The sequence below is a fragment of the Oncorhynchus tshawytscha genome, linkage group LG26 (assembly GCF_018296145.1).
Source record: "Oncorhynchus tshawytscha isolate Ot180627B linkage group LG26, Otsh_v2.0, whole genome shotgun sequence".
In the NCBI taxonomy this organism is placed as follows: Eukaryota; Metazoa; Chordata; class Actinopteri; order Salmoniformes; family Salmonidae; genus Oncorhynchus; species Oncorhynchus tshawytscha.
The window spans coordinates 37,043,052-37,062,602 of NC_056454.1; the positions used below are offsets into that span (position 1 = coordinate 37,043,052).

Below are 19,551 nucleotides of genomic sequence, written 5' to 3' on the forward strand. Positions count from 1 at the left end.
TGGATGATCCAGAAGAAGATTGGGAGAATGTCATATGGTCAGATGAAACCAAAATATAACTTTTTGGTAAAAACTCAACTCGTCGTGTTTGGAGGACAAAGAATGCTGAGTTGCATTCAAAGAACACCATACCTACTGTGAAGCATGGGGGTGGAAACATCATGCTTTGGGGCTGTTTTTCTGCAAAGGGACCAGGACGACTGATCCGTGTAAAGGAAAGAATTAATGGGGCCATGTATCGTGAGATTTTGAGTGAAAACCTCCTTCCATCAGCAAGGGCATTGAAGATGAAACGTGGCTGCGTCTTTCAGCATGACAATGATCCCAAACACTCCGCCCAGGCAACAAAGCAGTGGCTTCGTAAGAAGCATTTCAAGGTCCTGGAGTGGCCTAGCCAGTCTCCAGATCTCAACCCCATAGAAAATCTTTGGATGGAGTTGAAAGTCCGTGTTGCCCAGCAACAGCCCCAAAACATCACTGCTCTAGAGGAGATCTGCATGGAGGAATGGGCCAATAAAAGCAGCAACAGTGTGTGAAAACCTTGTGAAGACTTACAGAAAACGTTTGACCTCTGTCATTGCCAACAAAGGGTATGTAACAAAGTATTGAGATACACTTTTGTTATTGACCAAATACTTATTTTCCACCATAATTTGCAAATAAATAAATAAAAAATCCTACAATGTGATTTTCGGGATTTTTTTCCCTCATTTTGTCTGTCATAGTTGAAGTATACCTATGATGAAAATTACAGGCCTCTCTCATCTTTTTAAGTGGGAGAACTTGCACAATTGGTGGCTGACTAAATACTTTTTTGCCCCACTGTATCTACCCTCTGTACCTTCCTCTTGTAGTCCTTGTGGCCCAGGAAACTATGCTGCTGTCTCGGTGATGGAACAGGCCTGCTCAGCCTTTCCCTTCAGATCTGGACAGCCCGTCTCTCTATGGGGGTCCTTATTTTATTTAGTGAGATAAAAGTTGTGCCTGTCTGCTTTCTTGTTTTCAAGTTAGGGTAAGCCTACTCCAGCAGGCTCTGAGCACCACTGACATCCCCTTGACCCAGACCCAGACCCAGACCCATTCCAACCCACTCTACCTTCTTTAGCAGCCCACTCTCCCTGCCTTGCACCAGGCATTATTGTGAGCCAGGAGACACATTTGGATCAAAGTTGGAACTTCTCTCAACGCTAATCCCCCCATTTAAGTTTTTGCAGGGGGGGCTTTTTGTAGCGTCTTTGTTGCCTCTAACATACAAGTTGACTTGAGAATGTGTGTCTTCTCTTACACACAAAAGGAAGAGAGGCTCGTTGGCAGACATCGAACGGTGTAGAACATTACAGAGACTGAGGTTCTCTAGGATTCTAGAGAGGTGGAGCGGAGCGCGAGGGAGGGATGTTCAGTTACACTGACTTGATGTCATGATAAACACTTGTAAACAATTCTATGTAAGTCAATCATTTCTAACAACAATCACAGTTGTTGGGACAGTGCATACCTCAAACCATGCATTTTAATGTCACAATAACCCACCAATAAGGGTACTGTACAATAAAGACAATCATGACAAGAATGAGTTCAATCACATCTAAGTTCCAGTAATGTCTTGCTTTGTGTTTGCAAAGAAAAACACTGAAACGTTCCTGTTTGGCCTCCAGGCAGAGTTGAGTTACAGTGGCATGTTTTCTTAGACATGACTTCATGAGTCTTTGTGCAGTAATGACGCTAAGTACATCTCAAACAGAGAGGTGCCAAGGAAGGAGCCATCAGGCTCAGAGGAAAGTTTCCCGACCTGTCTTTAGACACCACCGCTCGGAGGCAAGCTCTGTGGTGGGCTTAGCCTCAGTCCTTTTCCTACCCGATGAGCTATAAGGCCACAACAATCGCTGTCTTTTGCCTCAGTTTGTGTTCTGATCGTGGGCTGAGCTTTGTAGTGTGGCGGCTGTCAATCAAAGTGACAGGGGACTCTGTTGGGCTTCAGTGACTTTAGCAATGACCCAGGAATGCGGACTCATGCAGGTAGAACTTCTCCTTAAAATCACACACACACACATTGGCTACTCCCCTACTTCCTTCCTCCCCCTATCCCCCTCACAGAAGGAGATAATGATCTGTGCCACCTCTGACCCCCAGGTCATCTCTGACTCACTGGAGCGCATGATGCTGCCCAAAGAATCTTAATACAGAGATCCCAGAGATCAACCAGCCAACCCAAGTGAGCTGACCTGGCCTCCTCCTTCTCCTTCTTCTCTTTCTCCTTCTCCTCACTGCAATGCACACACACACTAGCTTGGATTCAGTACAAAAGACTCAGATGCTTTTACTTACGTAAACCAGTGCCATTGTTGGGGTGGGATGTTGTGCTGAATATCCATGCTTTCATTTTATTCTGCATACATTTAAAAGGGGATGATGTTAAAGGAGGAAAAACAGAACTGGTTATAACTTAGAAAGTGTTTCATGGGAGCAGAGCACTTCTGCTGTACTGTAACTTCACACAGAGAGCTAGAGGGAGAGGTTAGAGAGGCTTAGACTGAGAGGTTGTAATCATCACACTAATTAATGAAGGTCTGTTGTTTTTAACAAGACGTTCCCCGAGCCATGAACCTTTTTATGGCAGGAAATTGTTGATTTGTGCATTTGGAGTATTTCACATAAAAAAACACACTCATGGTGAAATAGCTCTGTTTCGCCCCCATTACAGATAGAGAGCTATTAATGGACACAAAGTACCCAGACCAGACTGTCTGTAACTTAAGGTTTCAATTACTGGGGTATTATGGGAATTGTAAATATTACAGTTACACCCCATGCTAAGGAGGTAAGGATGGAGCAGGAGCACAGCATCCTTAGCTCAGCCTGATCACTAGAAATATGCTTCGTTTTCTGACGTTTGAAAGGGCTAGAGAAAGTCAATATATGCCTTCCTTGGCAATCCCCCCCCAAAACGATGCGTGTAGAGTAATAACCACTGCTAGTTTGTAGGATAATAACCACTGCTAGTTTGTAGAGTAACAACCACTGCTAGTGTGTAGAGTAATAACCACTGCTAGTTTGTAGAGTAATAACCACTGCTAGTTTGTAGGATAATAACCACTGCTAGTTTGTAGGATAATAACTACTGCTAGTTTGTAGGATAATAACCACTGCTAGTTTGTAGAGTAACAACCACTGCTAGTGTGTAGAGTAATAACCACTGCTAGTTTGTAGGATAATAACCACTGCTAGTTTGTAGGATAATAACAATGACTAGCTTGAAGGATAATAACCACTGCTAGTTTGTAGAGTAATAACCACTGCTAGTTTGTAGGATAATAACCACTGCTAGTTTGTAGGATAATAACTACTGCTAGTTTGTAGGATAATAACCACTGCTAGTTTGTAGGATAATAATCACTGCTAGTTTGTAGGATAATAACAACGACTAGCTTGAAGGATAATAACCACTGCCAGTTTGTAGGATAATAACTACTGCTAGTTTGTAGGATAATAACCACTGCTAGTTGGTAGGATAATAACTACTGCTAGTTTGTAGGATAATAACCACTGCTAGTTTGTAGGATAATAACCACTGCTAGTTTGTAGGATAATAACACCGACTAGCTTGAAGGATAATAACTACTGCTAGTTTGTAGAGTAATAACCACTGCTAGTTTGTAGGATAATAACCACTGCTAGTTTGTAGGATAATAACACCGACTAGCTTGAAGGATAATAACCACTGCTAGTTTGTAGGATAATAACAACGACTAGCTTGAAGGATAATAACCACTGCTAGTTTGTAGGATAATAACCACTGCTAGTTTGTAGGATAATAACTACTGCTAGTTTGTAGGATAATAACTACTGCTAGTTTGTAGGATAATAACCACTGCTAGTGTGTAGAGTAATAACCACTGCTAGTTTGTAGGATAATAACCACTGCTAGTTTGTAGGATAATAACTACTGCTAGTTTGTAGGATAATAACAACTACTAGCTTGTAGGATAATAACCACTGCTAGTTTGCAGGATAATAACCACAACCAGTTTGTAGGATAATAAACACTACTAGTTTGTAGGATAATAACCACTACTAGTCTGTAGGATAATAAACACTACTAGTTTGTAGGATAATAACCACTACTAGTCTGTAGGATAATAAACACTACTAGCTCGTAGGATAATAACCACAACTAGTTTGTAGGATAATAAACACTACTAGTTTGTAGGATAATAACCACTACTAGTCTGTAGGATAATAAACACTACTAGCTCGTAGGATAATAACCACAACTAGTTTGCAGGATAATAGTGGTTTAGCTGCTGCTTATAGCCGCTGCTTGCTGCCAGTAACGTGAAGTGAGGTGAGCATCTCAAGTGTAGTGTGAGTCAGAGGTTTTCCTCTCACGACTGTTGTTCCTTGTTTATGTCCAGACTGTATCTCTCCTTCACATGGGCACCTGCACACACACACACACGCGCACACACAAACCACACACGCACACATGAACACACACACATACACTAAGTTCAAAGGGCTCGATCGCAGCAGGTCTTTGTCAAAGGCCCAATGTGATCTTTCTCATCTCTCTTGTTTGAGATGTAGTAGGATTCCTCAGGACCTCTTTGATTATTTATTTAGTCTTCTTCCTGTGTGATAGGGCCAATATTTAACACGAAACTGCTCAGCCAGCTCTTTGAGGTGGTTCATGTTTGCTGCATTGTAGCTTTAGGTTTTTACCCTTTTAAATATTTCACTTGAAAGTCTTTATTGAAGTGCCCATATCTTTCTTATCTCTCCTCCCTCTCTTTCTTCTCACAGGTCCTCACCATCTCTTCCCCACGTTTCACACACCAATCCCGATCGACATGCGTCACCATGAGGGGAGGTACCATTACGAGCCACACCCCCTCCACACCATGCATGGGTAATTAAGACTAACTTATTAAGTTCAGATTCACACCACTTGTGTTGCAGAGCAGGGCAGAATGGGAGTGTTCATGACAATGGCATCTAGCTGGAACGTTGGGCCCTTGTGTCAGAGTCTATCTAGAAGATAGTGAAGGAGTCAGGTGCAGGACACAGGTAAGAGTAAATAAACCACTGTATTTACTCCATCCAAGAACGGAACAAAAATCCCGTTATCAAACAAGGACAAAACAGGATACGAACTCCAACACACGAAAGACAATCACGCACAAACAGAAAGGGAAACCAGAGGGTTAAATAAGGAAGATAATTATGAGATGGGAACCAGGTGTGTAAAACAGACAAAACAAAAGGAAAAGTGAAACATGGATCGGTGGCAGCTAGAAAGCCGATGACGTCGACCGCCGAACGCCGCCCGAACAAGGAGAGGGAACAACTTCGGTGGAAGTCTTTACAAGAATGTGAATGAGCAGGTCAGTCATCACCCTGTTGTGATTCACCCTCGGTGATCCCTCCATCCTTCCCTGCTTTCATCCGAGCCTGAGAGAGAGAGACGCCTTTCCAAATGGAGAGAGAGAAAGCCAGGTCCATATCAGAGACAGATGATACTAAGAGAGAAAAGAAAGTACCAGCCAGTTTAGCATCAACAGCATCTCCCCTCCTTATGTTTCATGGTGTGGGACTTGGAAAGCTCTGTGGTCCTCCTGGCATGGTGTGCTGCAACACTAGGGAGCAAACTGCCAGGGAAACATCCTTTTCACATTAGAGGAGATTCACAGAAAGGGATCTGTCAGACAGACAAATAGGGAGACAGGCAGGGAGGCAGGCAAGGAGGCAGGCAAGGAAGATAGAGAGACAGACAGACTTTGGCTCAATTGTGTTTATTTTTGTCCTTCAGTCTCCAACCAAACTGACATTTCTTTCCAGTCCACAACTTTTTATTTGTTGTCCGTCCCAGAAAAAGTTTAGTCTGCTTAACATTGCCAGCCTTCCTCTCCCTCCTCTGCTTAACATTGCCAGCCTTCCTCTCCCTCCTCTGCTTAACATTGCCAGCCTTCCTCTCCCTCCTCTGCTTAACATTGCCAGCCTTCCTCTCCCTCCTCTGCTTAACATTGCCAGCCTTCCTCTCCCTCCTCTGCTTATCTTAAAAAACACAAACAGATGGATAAAACAAATCAATAGGTTTGTGGGACTTGTCCTTCCATTTATATTCACATATCTGATGTTGATGGTGATACAATATTTTTTTCCTGCAGCAGAAAAGCTATTCATCACTAAACAAACCAGGAAGGAGTAGTGGGGATGAAAACCGAGTCTGTACTCCGACTGCAATGATTAACGTGATTTGATCTTGACAGTGCTCCCCTAATTCATCAAGCCCCTAATCTTCCTCCAGCTGTGCCAAAATCACCCAAATTGCGTAACATTGCTCTGCAAATTAAGTGGCGGTTTCATATGTCGGTGTTGTGTCGCTTTGTTACTCGCGCTACAGTATGTCAGGGGTTCTACTTCCTGTCTGCCTGAGCATGACGCCTCCACACTGAGACCGTTCATCACTGTTTGCATGGAACAAAAAAAATAGAAAATGGTATATCATACACTACAGTTGAGGAACAATGGTAAAGTAATTCTGCTTTGAAAGTTGATAAACTTGTAACCTCACTTTTGAGAAAATGGCCCTTGAATGTTTTTGTAAATCTACAGGAGAGATCTTTTTTGTCTACACCCATCCGGCTTTGTTCGTCTCTACTTTGGTCAAGAAGGAGAGTGATGGAGTGCTGACCTGGCCTCCACAATCACCCGACCTCAAACCAAATGAGATGGTTTGGGATGAGTTGGACCGCAGAGTGAAGGAAAAGCAGCCAACAAGTGCTCAGCATATGTGGGAACTCCTTCAAGGCTGTTGGAAAAACATTCCAGGTGAAGCTGGTTGAGAGAATGCCAAGAGTGTGCAAAGCTGTCATCAAGGCAAAGGGCGGCTACTTTGAAGAATCTCAAATATAAAATATATTTTGATTTGTTTAACACTTTTTTGCTAACTACATGATATGTAGTATGTAGTATGATATCTATATATGTTATATCATAGTTTTGATGTCTTCACTATTATTCTACAATGTAGAAAATAGTAAAAACAAAGAAAAACCCTTGAATGAGTAGGTGTGTCCAAACTTTGACTGGTACTGTATAATATCTGAAAATGTAGCTAGCTAGACTATCTTACCCGTATACATGAATGGACGTTTCTCCCACTCTTTCACAGATGTCAAGGTTGCCCATTTGAATATGTAATACAACAGCCTTCTGTGTGTTCTCTTTCCAACTCCGTCTGCATATCTGCAATCAAACGCGAGAATTTTCTCCATCTCCTTAGCTATCATACTTTAATTCCGAAGGGCATTCCACTGATTTCAAAACTCAGTCCTCCAGAAAGTGGAGAACAACACCTTTGCAGTATCTTTCAAAAAAAGACGCATTAGAAAGGTTTACCTACACATACTGACCAGCTCATGTTATAGACAGAAGTGTGCTACATATCAGACAAATCCAAACTCATCTCTCGGCATGTCCAGCCCATCCATTATCTCTGCCAATCATGGCTCGCGGGAAGGTTACTCCCTTTGTCCATGGCTAAAACAACTAGGCTCGTAATTGAATAATTTTATTCGTATTTTCAGATGGCATACATGTTTGTTATTAAGGTACATGGAAGTTCACATGTTCCAGAAGGGATTTCTGCCAAGAAATGCATTGTTATAAAAAAATAAGTTTACGTTCAAATGCCTCTCCTGTGAAGTATGGACGTGCAACAAATGCCTAGTTTCCTGAAACGAGTCACATATTATCACAATACTTTGGTGCCAATAGGATATGTATTGTGATTCTCACGATTCTACATGTATTGTGATTCGATACTGGGAATTTATTGTGATTCGATGTTCCAAACCATAATGCCTGCTGCAGAGGGACAAGAGAGAGCCATGAGAAAACAAGTTTTGATCAGTCATGGAAATAAAAGTGCTAAAAACAAATTGGCTCTATGTTTAAAAAGAAGTTGGAGAACAAGCTATGAAGGAAAATTATTGCCGTTTTGGTGCAGGTACAGCCATACGGCACACAAATAATATTGCGGTATTGTCAAAACGATTTGATATATCGTCAAAAATGTTATCCAAATATGTAACTATATCCATGGCTGACAGTGACTCCGTAAAGAGCTAGCTAAACTCAGCAAAAAAAGAAACGTCCTCTCACTGTCAACTGCGTTTATTTTCAGCAAACTTAACATGTGTAAATATTTGTATGAACATAACAAGATTCAACAACTGAGACATAAACTGAACAAGTTCCACAGACATGTGACTAACATAAATTGAATAATGTGTCCCTGAACAAAGGGGAGGGGGGTCAAAATCAAAAGTAACAGTCAGCATCTGGTGTGGCCACCAACAATTTATTGCCCTGGCCACATCTGCAGTCCTCATGCCTCCTTGCAGCATACCTAAGGCACATTCACACAGATGAGCAGGGACCCTGGGCATCTTTCTTTTGGTGTTTTTCAGAGTCAGTAGAAAGGCCTCTTTAGTGTCCTAGGTTTTCATAACTGTGACCTTAATTGCCTACCTTCTGTACACTGTTAGTGTCTTAACGACCGTTCCACAGGTGCATGTGCATTAATTGCATGGGAAATGCATGTTTATTAATTGCATGGGAAATGCATGTTCATTAATTGCATGGGAAATGCATGTTCATTGAACAAGCATGGGAAACAGTGTTTAAACCCTTTACAATGAAGATATGTGAAGTTATTTGGAGTTTTACAAATTATTTTTGAAAGACAGGGTCCTGAAAAAGGGATGTTTCTTTTTTTGCTGAGTTTATATGACTGTTCCCATTCGGTTAATGACTCGCTTGCTCTGAGACAGTGCTAAAGTACAGCATTTTGTTTTGAGACAGTGCTTATAATGTGCAGTGTACAGCAGATTATGGCAATGTGGAAATGGGCATCCTCTGTGTGAACCCACAAGTCTGGTAAGAGGGAAGACAAGTCTGTTAGAAGGGGTTACTAATTAGTATCTCAAATCCAGCCTTCTGTTCCCAGAACCTCAACGGCAACACAACAAGAGGAAAAGACAAACAGATCCCCACTCATTCCAGACCAGCAGGACAGCTATTTATTATGTTTGATAGAGTGAGGCAGTAAATTGCAGCATTGAGCTGAGGAGGATTCTGCCCCAAGGTTTTGTGTGGTGGAGCTGTGGAGCTGTAGCCTGCACCACACTTTTACACAAACAGATGTGGTCCAGTTTACCAGGCAATCAGTCTGGGCTTGGAATGTGTTGATTAAATGGATTTTACAGATGAGTCATTTGTTTTTTTCTTTGTTTGGTTAGCGTGCTGTTCCCGAGTGTGCTGATTGGCTAGCGTTAGAAGGGAGGTCCGATCCTGAGCATGCTGATTGTGGAAAGATGGGGTTGTTCCCAAGCGTGCTGATTGGGTGCATTTTGTTGGTTCAAGTCTTCACTCTGGTTATGGGAGGATTTAACAGTTCCTGTGAATTATTGTAAGGAATGAATTCATGAAAGGACAGAGGCAGCCATCGGTCAAATTAAAGCCTGTTGCAAATGAACGGCTTAAAAATGTCAAGATTTATCTGATGCCCTTTAAATAATTTGCACTTGGTTTGAAGGACTGCAGAAGTCACCAAGTTGAATCAGAATAAAATATGTGTGTCTTTGCATACTAGCTACTGTCCTATGTTTCTAGGTCATCCTCATCCCGTTGTCTGCTATACAGAAAGAATAATATATCTTTCAAAGTTTGAGGCCAAATCCTCAGCATCCTGATGAAGGGTCCCAAACACAACTACAGTAGGATCTCACTGCAGCCCCAGCCCCTGTGGGGTAACATGGCCTGCGTCCCAAATGGCACCCGATTCCCTTAATAGTACAATACTTTTGACCAAAGCCCTATGGACCCTGGTCAAAATAGTGCTTATAGGAAATAGGGTGCCATTTGAGATGCAGACACAGTGATTTATCTCAATGGGAGCACCTTCCCAGATGTACAGACGAGTGTCTCACGTTGTAATTTGTCCGCTGAGCCAGTAGGGAACAACATGCCAGAGAGGCAAATACTAACTTATTGGCGATTCCAGCCAGCCAGGCAGAGAGAGTAGAGAGATCCACTGAAACAGGATGCCTGAATTCAAGTGTTGAGAAAGAGAGGTAAAGACTTCTGTCTGTCTGTCAGTCCAGACAAAGGCTTCTTTTACTACCTGTTCCCCAACCCTGGAGTTAAAGAAAATAACTAAGAGTACTTAAGAAGAGGTGTTGAATAGGTACAGGTGGCCCTAACCAGCCTCTGTCCGTCTACTGCTCTGCCCCACACCAAAAGGACCGCACAGAAATGTGCCCCCTCCCCTTTCCCATGTAGTTGACGTGCATACACAAAGGTATGCACTTACTCATAGGCTTTTGAAGCTAAAACAAGCAGTCCCTTGTCCAAATGCACTTTTTCTCACACTAGGAATCCAACAATGGGATGACAGTGTAGCTAGCTACAAGCTTGTAATCATCTAGTGAAGCAAACAACTATTACCTGAATTGGAAATGTAATGTAGTTTGTGTGTCCTCGCTTTCTTGAATCATTCTCTCCCCCTTCTACTCATCTGTGGTGAACTTATCATTAGGCAGAAGAGGCATTTGCCTCAGGCCTCACATCATCAAGGGACATAATACAAAAAATTATACTGGTAATCATTTTTTTAAATGTAATTTCTCTGCTGTAACTAAGACATGTCTGTGGAAAAGCAGTTCAGGTAACATCTTGTCAGAAAGAGGGTGTTTTAACAAGACTATAGTAGCTGTCAGAGAGGTCTCCTTTTTGTTGTCCCCTGACAGGCCGAGGTAGTACATTTCACCTTACTATCACGGACTCAAACACGCAGTTTGGGAGTTTGCATTATTTATGTCCTGTATGTGTTAACGTGTTCTAGTATCATACTGTGACAGACAAATCATATTTTGTTGATTGAGACGATGTGCATTGTGTTACTGGGGTATTTTGAAGCTCAGAGATGTTTTTTATCTGAACTGTTTCCCATTGAAACAAAGGAATTGAAGGACTTTAAGAAATATATACGTGTCCATTATATGTCATGTTTCCATTTGAGCTCTGATAAAATAAATCATTTGAGTCTGGGAGCCAGGGCTCCCCAATTCATTTTAAACCAGTCAGGTTAGTTGTGGTTCACCATTTTTGCACTTCCATAAGGGAGAGCCATTCACAGCCTCCACTTGTGTACTCTGTGTGTTGATGTTCTGTGGCTGAGGTCAGGACCACAGGAGAGTCTGTCAGCTCTAAATGCTCTTTGGAGTCATCACACCACAGATCACAGATCCCACCGCTCCACCAAATGACATTCTCCCCACAGCACAGTGGTAACAGGGAACACTGGGGCTAAACATGAAGGACGGTGACCAACCAGTACGGTCCGTAAAAAATTGCCCAAACAGATAAGAGCGGTCTCGTGCCAGTTTTGCGAAACCCGGAGCGTCAGCAAAGCCGGACGCTAATCTCTGGAACTCGCGCAGGGCTCTCTCTAACTCTGTGCTGTGTGTGGACGCACCAAGGGGAGGGAATCGGCGTCTGTTTCTTCTCAGTTCCCCCAGAACAGAACAGAAACCTCTTTATGGGCCGTCCATTGGAAGGGGTTGATGGCAGAAAGTTGGCCGTCAGACAAGGCTGGTTGTCTGTAGGCGTTTACTGGAAACAGAGGAAGCAACAAGGCCTGTGTTGGGTTGGGGCAGGTTGGCTCCAATACAGAGGGGTATAAATGAGAGACTGAGGTGAATCCAGGCCTTTCCAAGAACGCTAACATCTCAGACCCACCTTTCAGACCTGCAACCAGCCTGTCATCCCTGTGGATTTCAGTGATTTAGAGATGAGTATACCCAAATCCACAGATTTTACAGGACGAAACCTTATCAGTATTTTAACCTTTTTTTACCTTGTGCTCTTGGCACATATCAGAATTTACTATCCTTGAGATACAGAACTATGTGTTTTAAATTTAAAGTCCTAGTTGTATCTAATATGAATTATTATCATTATAACTAATGGATGTTAAAACATCTTTGTGTATACTAGCTTATTTATGATTTTTCAAAGCCAGAGCATTTTGGTAGTTTTTTGTATGTTGCCTGCCTGCCCTGCAACTCATCAGTTGAGCAGACTCAAGTCTTGTACTCTGAGCCCACAACCCCACCATCCCCACTCTCTCCTATCCTCCCCCACCTCACTGTCCCACCATCCCCACTTTCCCCTATCCTCCCCCACCTCACTGTCCCACCCTCTCCCACTCTCCCCTACCCTCCCCCACCTCACTGTCCCACTCTCCCCCACCTCACTGTCCCACCCTCTCCCACTCTCTCCTATCCTCCCCCACCTCACTGTCCCACCCTCTCCCACTCTCTCCTATCCTCCCCCACCTCACTGTCCCACTCTCCCCCACCTCACTGTCCCACCCTCTCCCACTCTCCCCTATCCTCCCCACCTTACTTTCCCACCCTCTCCCACTCTCCCCTATCTTCCCCACCTCACTGTCCCACCCTCTCCCCTATCTTCCCCCACCTCACTGTCCCACCCTCTCCCACTCTCCCCCACCTCATTAGTGGTCATTTCCTCCTGCTTGGAAAGTGACTGCAGACTAATGAAGTGTGAGGACGTGGTACTGCTTTGTTTAAAAACGACTCCTGACACATCGACTCCTCAGTTAGGAGGAGCAGCCTGCATGTCTCAATAACAACAGACAGACCGTGGAGGGGTGTGGATGAATTGCAGCATAAAAATGTGTGTCTTTTGGCTTCTAGCAAAATACATTCTAGTCTCTAGGCTTCTACCTTTCACTGTTGTTTTTGCAAGAGGATAGAGTTGAACAAGTTCTTCATCTGAATGTAAGTACAGTAACCTACAGAGCTCTTGAGTGGTGTCCGGCAGTCTTTCTTCCTCAGAGATGTGGCAGTCACTCCCTGTTTCCAGGTGCTCTACTGTCTGGCCCACCACACATTATGGTTTCAATTCGACCCATTTGAAAATGTAATGGCACAACAACCAGATTCATAGGAGGAGTAGCATGCCACTACAAAGAACTAACTTTGCCAAAGACATTTCAAAGAACTGTGCCAGCGGTCAGCAGACAGACTGTACTGTATTCAGTGTTCAGTTCTGGCTTCAGTGGGCAGCTATCAAGAGTTACAGCAACCTGGCTGTGTTTCTACAAGCAGACTTGCTAGTTAACAAATGACAAATATATATCCCACTGACGGTGACCTGTGGGCTATATTACCTCTGACTCCACTTCAATCATTGTATCTTGTTTTATTAATATGCTAGCTTGAAGGTGGCTGGTGAGATGCCTCCGTTTTACAGTAACATCCGGAGAATATAAAATGTTGTATCTTGTTTTATTAATATGCTAGCTTGAAGGTGGCTGGTGAGATGCCTCCGTTTTACAGTAACATCCGGAGAATATAAAATGTTGTATCTTGTTTTATTAATATGCTAGCTTGAAGGTGGCTGGTGAGATGCCTCCGTTTTACAGTAACATCCGGAGAATATGTTGTCTTGTAAAAGCGTTAAGTACCAATATGAGCGACACCTTGGCTGAGCCCACCAAAACAGTAGGCTTTTTCATAGGAGTCTAAGACCCTCAGTCTCAACTTTTTCACTGCCTGAAGCCTTACTCTGAGTAGCGGTAAAAGAGGGGATCCCTGTGACACATCGGGAATAGGGAGAAAGAACAGTAGTAGAGGAACTGGTTTCAGGGACAGACCTGACTGGTACCCACACATAAACCACAATTCACAAAAATCGAGTTTTACTTCACAGTTTTGCATTACTCTTTCAAGGTCTTCACTTTAAACAACAATGTGCTTGTCGATGGTCGATTGTCTCTTTCACTCTCTATTTCTGTCATTAACTAATTCTCCACCTCTTTTCTCTCTCGCCAGACCTCAAGGCCTAGCCAGCAGCCCAGTCATCTCAGACTGCATCTCTCTGATCCGTCTGTCCCCTCAGGCAGCAGGGACGGGGGAGTCCCCCTTCAGCCCCCCTCACCCCTACATCAACCACCACATGGAGCACTACCTCCGCTCCATGCACAGCAGCCCTACCCTATCCATGATCTCAGCTGCCCGTGGACTCAGCCCCGCAGAAGGTGAGAGACACACACACACAGACACGCATGCAATCTCCTGGCAGTTATAGGGGATCTTACTACAATAGAGCATTAAAACAAATGAAAAATGTAAAAAGTCCAGATAAAACTACATTTTCTATGTCAAATCACAGCCCATATCTGTCAGATTATAAATTATATTTATACAAATGCTAACAATAAGACAGAAATATAGTTGGTTGATTTACAAACATATTTGTTTCAGCATGAAGGTGAGATGAGAGGAGCAGACTGCATTTGAGGCACATAAGAATAATATATAAGACAAACGTCTTGCACACAAGATCTCCCAGAACACACCTGGGTATATGTTGTTAAGTTGTTTACACACTACATTACCCACCATACTGTGATAATTAGTCTAACACCTAATACACTCTGATACATTAAAACATTCTCCTTTCATCCTCTCATGTAATGGGATGTGTATGATGTATATAGTGTGTGTTTGCATGTGTGTACGTGTGTGCGTCCTTGAGTGTGTGTGAGAGAGTGAGAGTGTATGTGTACACATGCACACAATAGAATGTGTGTATAAGTGTGTGAACGAATGTTTGGGTATCGGAAACCATGGAAATTAGCAAAGACAAACAAAGCCCATTTCCTTCCCCTATACGGAGTTCATATGATGACAGGCCTGTCCTCACAAACCTCTTATGACAACAGGTTGAAGAGACTAGAGAGAGCCGCCTGAGAGGCTAAAAAGCTGAGCAATAGAGCCGCCTGAGAGGATAAAAGGTTATCCACTACCCTCCACCATCATTAGTGTGTCTGTCCTATCCACTACCCTCCACCATCTTTAGTGTGTCTGTCCTATCCACTACCCTCCACCATCTTTAGTGTGTCTGTCCTATCCACTACCCTCCACCATCTTTAGTGTGTCTGTCCTATCCACTACCCTCCACCATCTTTAGTGTGTCTGTCCTATCCACTACCCTCCACCATCTTTAGTGTGTCTGTCCTATCCACTACCCTCCACCATCTTTAGTGTGTCTGTCCTATCCACTACCCTCCACCATCTTTAGTGTGTCTGTCCTTTCCACTACCCTCCACCATCTTTAGTGTGTCTGTCCTATCCACTACCCTCCACCATCTTTAGTGTGTCTGTCCTATCCACTACCCTCCACCATCTTTAGTGTGTCTGTCCTATCCCCTACCCTCCACCATCTTTAGTGTGTCTGTCCTATCCACTACCCTCCACCATCTTTAGTGTGTCTGTCCTATCCACTACCACTCCACCATCTTTAGTGTGTCTGTCCTTTCCACTACCCTCCACCATCTTTAGTGTGTCTGTCCTATCCACTACCCTCCATCATCTTTAGTGTGTCTGTCCTATCCACTACCCTCCACCATCTTTAGTGTGTCTGTCCTATCCACTACCCTCCATCATCTTTAGTGTGTCTGTCCTATCCACTACCCTCCATCATCTTTAGTGTGTCTGTCCTATCCACTACCCTCCACCATCTTTAGTGTGTCTGTCCTATCCACTACCCTCCACCATCTTTAGTGTGTCTGTCCTATCCACTACCCTCCATCATCTTTAGTGTGTCTGTCCTATCCACTACCCTCCATCATCTTTAGTGTGTCTGTCTTATCCACTACCCTCCACCATCTTTAGTGTGTCTGTCCTATCCACTACCCTCCACCATCTTTAGTGTGTCTGTCCAGTCCACACAAAGCTGGAAGTGGTTATATGATCTGGCAGGTTGAGGAGAAACTGAAGCTTCTCTGTGCGCCTCCTGTTCTCTCCTATTTAAAAAAAAAAATAAACATATTCCTCTGTTTCTTTTGTTTTTCATGAAATACAATCATTTGTTTGCATCATTTCTAATTTATTTTTATTTTTTGGGGTTGCTTTTTTTCGTACAGGTGATTTGCCCATAGTCTTTTTACGAGTTGTTCACATTCTGATATAGCAAGATTACATTTTAAAATGGGTCAATGTCTATAAGCTCTTGCAGACCAAATTATTATGCAAAAAATAATATCAGACTTATATTCTCCTTCCTATTTCTACTCGACTGAATATCATGTAAATTAAAAATCAATATGTTATTGGTCCTGATAGGACCGTTTTAGTGTGGCCCGTGGCTTTGGCAATGCAGAGGAAAGGGGCTCAAACCTCCCCCTTCTCTTTTCTCCACAGTTTCACTGACTAACAGTAGAGACATTAAGCCCTTTGAGGGAGCTCAAACCTCCCCCTTCTCTTTTCTCCACAGTTTCACTGACTAACAGTAGAGACATTAAGCCCTTTGAGGGAGCTCAAACTATCCCTCCACTCCCTCTCTTTTCTCCACAGTTTCACTGACTAACAGTAGAGACATTAAGCCCTTTGAGGGAGCTCAAACCTCCCCCCTCTCTTTTCTCCACAGTTTCACTGACTAACAGTAGAGACATTAAGCCCTTTGAGGGAGCTCAAACCTCCCCCTATCTCTTTTCTCCACAGTTTCACTGACTAACAGTAGAGACATTAAGCCCTTTGAGGGAGCTCAAACCTCCCCCTCTCTTTTCTCCACAGTTTCACTGACTAACAGTAGAGACACTAAGCCCTTTGAGGGAGCTCAAACCTCCCCCTCTTTTTCTCCACAGTTTCACTAACTAACAGTAGAGACACTAAGCCCTTTGAGGGAGCTCAAACCTCCCCCCTCTCTTTTCTCCACAGTTTCACTGACTAACAGTAGAGACACTAAGCCCTTTGAGGGAGCTCAAACCTCCCCCTATCTCTTTTCTCCACAGTTTCACTGACTAACAGTAGAGACACTAAGCCCTTTGAGGGAGCTCAAACTATCCCTCCACTCCCTCACTTTTCTCCACAGTTTCACTAACTAACAGTAGAGACATTAAGCCCTTTGAGGGAGCTCAAACCTCCCCCTATCTCTTTTCTCCACAGTTTCACTAACTAACAGTAGAGACATTAAGCCCTTTGAGGGAGCTCAAACTATCCCTCCACTCCCTCTCTTTTCTCCACAGTTTCACTGACTAACAGTAGAGACACTAAGCCCTTTGAGGGAGCTCAAACCTCCCCCTATCTCTTTTCTCCACAGTTTCACTAACTAACAGTAGAGACATTAAGCCCTTTGAGGGAGCTCAAACTATCCCTCCACTCCCTCTCCTTTCTTCCTCCTTTTTCTAACAGTAGAGTATTGTGTGTATTGTTGTGTATTGTTAGATATTACTGCACTGTTGGAGCAAAGAACACAAGCATTTCACTGTATCCGCAATAACTTCTGCTAAATACACTACCGTTTAAAAGTTTGGGGTCACTTAGAAATGTCCTTGTTTTTGAAAGATTAGCCTATTACAATATTATACAGTATATGATCACTTGTGAATGATGCCCAACTTAAGAAACTGCTTTTATTTTGTGACTTTTTCAAATCATAGTCGCACACCTCATGTAGCCTAGTCCATAGGACTATATGTTTTGATAAGGTTTGTATCATAACTAAATAGCTTCTTAAAATGAAGGGTTTAGAGCCTAACTGGCATACGTAAACAGCACATGAGCTTCAAATTTGGGGAAGAACATTTTCACCATAAAAATGCACCTTTATAATAAAAGCATTACATGCATAATCACATTTGTGGTCACTTTTGATAATGGTGTTTTCCTGCTAATAGAACATTAGCGCTTATAGCCTAGTACCATGTGCCCATTGCTGCGCCTATAATGGGAAGAAATAGCCTAATAGTTTACCAACATTTTAAGCTGAACGTTCTGACCTGTTGTGTCAGCCATATTGCGTAAACAAATGGGGGATGCTAGTGGTTGTATTCATTTGGGATCTATTGCACCCCACAACTTTCCCAGACTATGTTTGGAATATTTACAGTATTTATTGCACAGAATAGAATAGCACTCAGGGAGAAGGTCACAACGCCGATCTCTGGGCCGCAAAAGGCATGTTTTTTTAGGGTGCATTCCGGCCACAAAGGTGATACTGCGGTGAAATTCGAGGCATTATCAAGTGCTTGTCAAATTGTGAATGAGAGACTATTGAAGTGTGTAAAGCCTGCACAAAAAAAAAACAGAGCTCGAGCCTTTCAAGCGACTATTTTTCAAATCCTCTTTAGTCTCATCATGCAGCCTTACAATGTATTAAAAATCCAAACATATAGCCCAACGTTTGTAGAACAACTAAAGTTACATTAATAACTCTAAATTAAGCATATAGGAATACCTACTGTATTTCTTAAAAGGATTAGCCCCTTTTTTTACATTTTCACCTAAAATGACATTTCCAAATCTAACTGGCTGTAGCTGAAGCAAGGATATGCATATTCTTGGTACCATTTGAAAGGAAACACTTTGAAGTTTATGGAGATGGTAAAGGAACGTAGTAGAATATAACACAATAGATCTGGTAAAAGATCATATAAAGAAAAAAAAACATCCTTTTGTATTTTTTTTGTACCATCATCTTTGAAACGCAAGAGAAAGGCCATAATGTATTATTCCAGCTCAGGTGCAATTTAGATTTTGGCCACTAGATGGCATCAGTGTATGTCCAAAGTTGTAGACTGATCCAATGAACCATTGCATTTCTGTTCAAGATTTTGTGTCAAGACTGCCCAAATGTGCCTAATTTGTTTATTAATAACTTTTCATGTTCAAAATTGTGCACTCTCCTCAAACAATAGCATGGTATTCTTTCACTGTAATAGCTATTGTAAATTGGACAGTGCAGTCTTGATTAACAAGAATTGAAGCTTTCTGCCAAAATCAGATATGTCTATGTCCTGGGAAATGTTGTTGTTACTTACAACCTCATGCTAATCGCATTAGCCTACATTAGCTCAACTGTCCCGTGGAAGGGACACCGATCCCGAAGAAGTTTGAACCGCCCAACACAGAATAGCCACATGTACACACTCCTTCAAATCGTCTGGAGAAAATATTTCTATTTTTTTCAGCTTTGTTCAGTTGAATTCTTTATACTATAAAATAATGCCATGGAATTCTAAGCAAATCTTGTCTGCTAAATGAACTAGTGTAGCCCACAGCCATCTGGCATAGCCAGATTAGGACCTAACATAAGGACAACTCAGAGTATGCTTTTCTTTTCTTCTGAAGTAGACTACATTTAGTTCATATCATGCTTCTTTAGACCTGTCTAAAATAAATAATGGATGTATTGTGAAGGTGTAGGCTATATTACCTGGATTTATTAGACTTTTTAAAATGGAAATGCTCCAAAGGTCTGCATCAGTGTCTTGTAGGCCATGTGTGGAAGCCAGGAGATGCTAAATGTGTTTAGGTTAATAAACTGTCAATTACCATGAGACTGACAGTTATTTGCTTGACAATCACCGGCTGACAAAATTTCGTGACCGCCACCACCCTATATGTGACCAATAAAATTTGATTTGATGATTTGAGACATTAGCCCCTGACATATCCA

At 42.6% G+C, this 19,551-nt stretch overlaps 1 protein-coding gene across 3 annotated transcripts in view; it reads left to right on the forward strand.

The window, feature by feature from the left end:
- Window positions 1-19,551, forward strand: part of LOC112224857 (zinc finger protein GLI2) — a 102,545-nt gene that overhangs the window by 49,872 nt on the left and 33,122 nt on the right. For 2 of the 3 annotated variants that reach the window (XM_042306547.1, XM_042306548.1), the window contains 2 exons: window positions 4,801-4,906; window positions 13,923-14,128. In XM_042306547.1, coding sequence (XP_042162481.1) covers window positions 4,801-4,906; window positions 13,923-14,128 — 312 coding nt within the window. Of the gene's footprint in view, window positions 1-2,130; window positions 2,213-4,800; window positions 4,907-13,922; window positions 14,129-19,551 lie in introns of all 3 variants that reach the window. The other variant, XM_042306549.1, reaches the window with a different exon arrangement.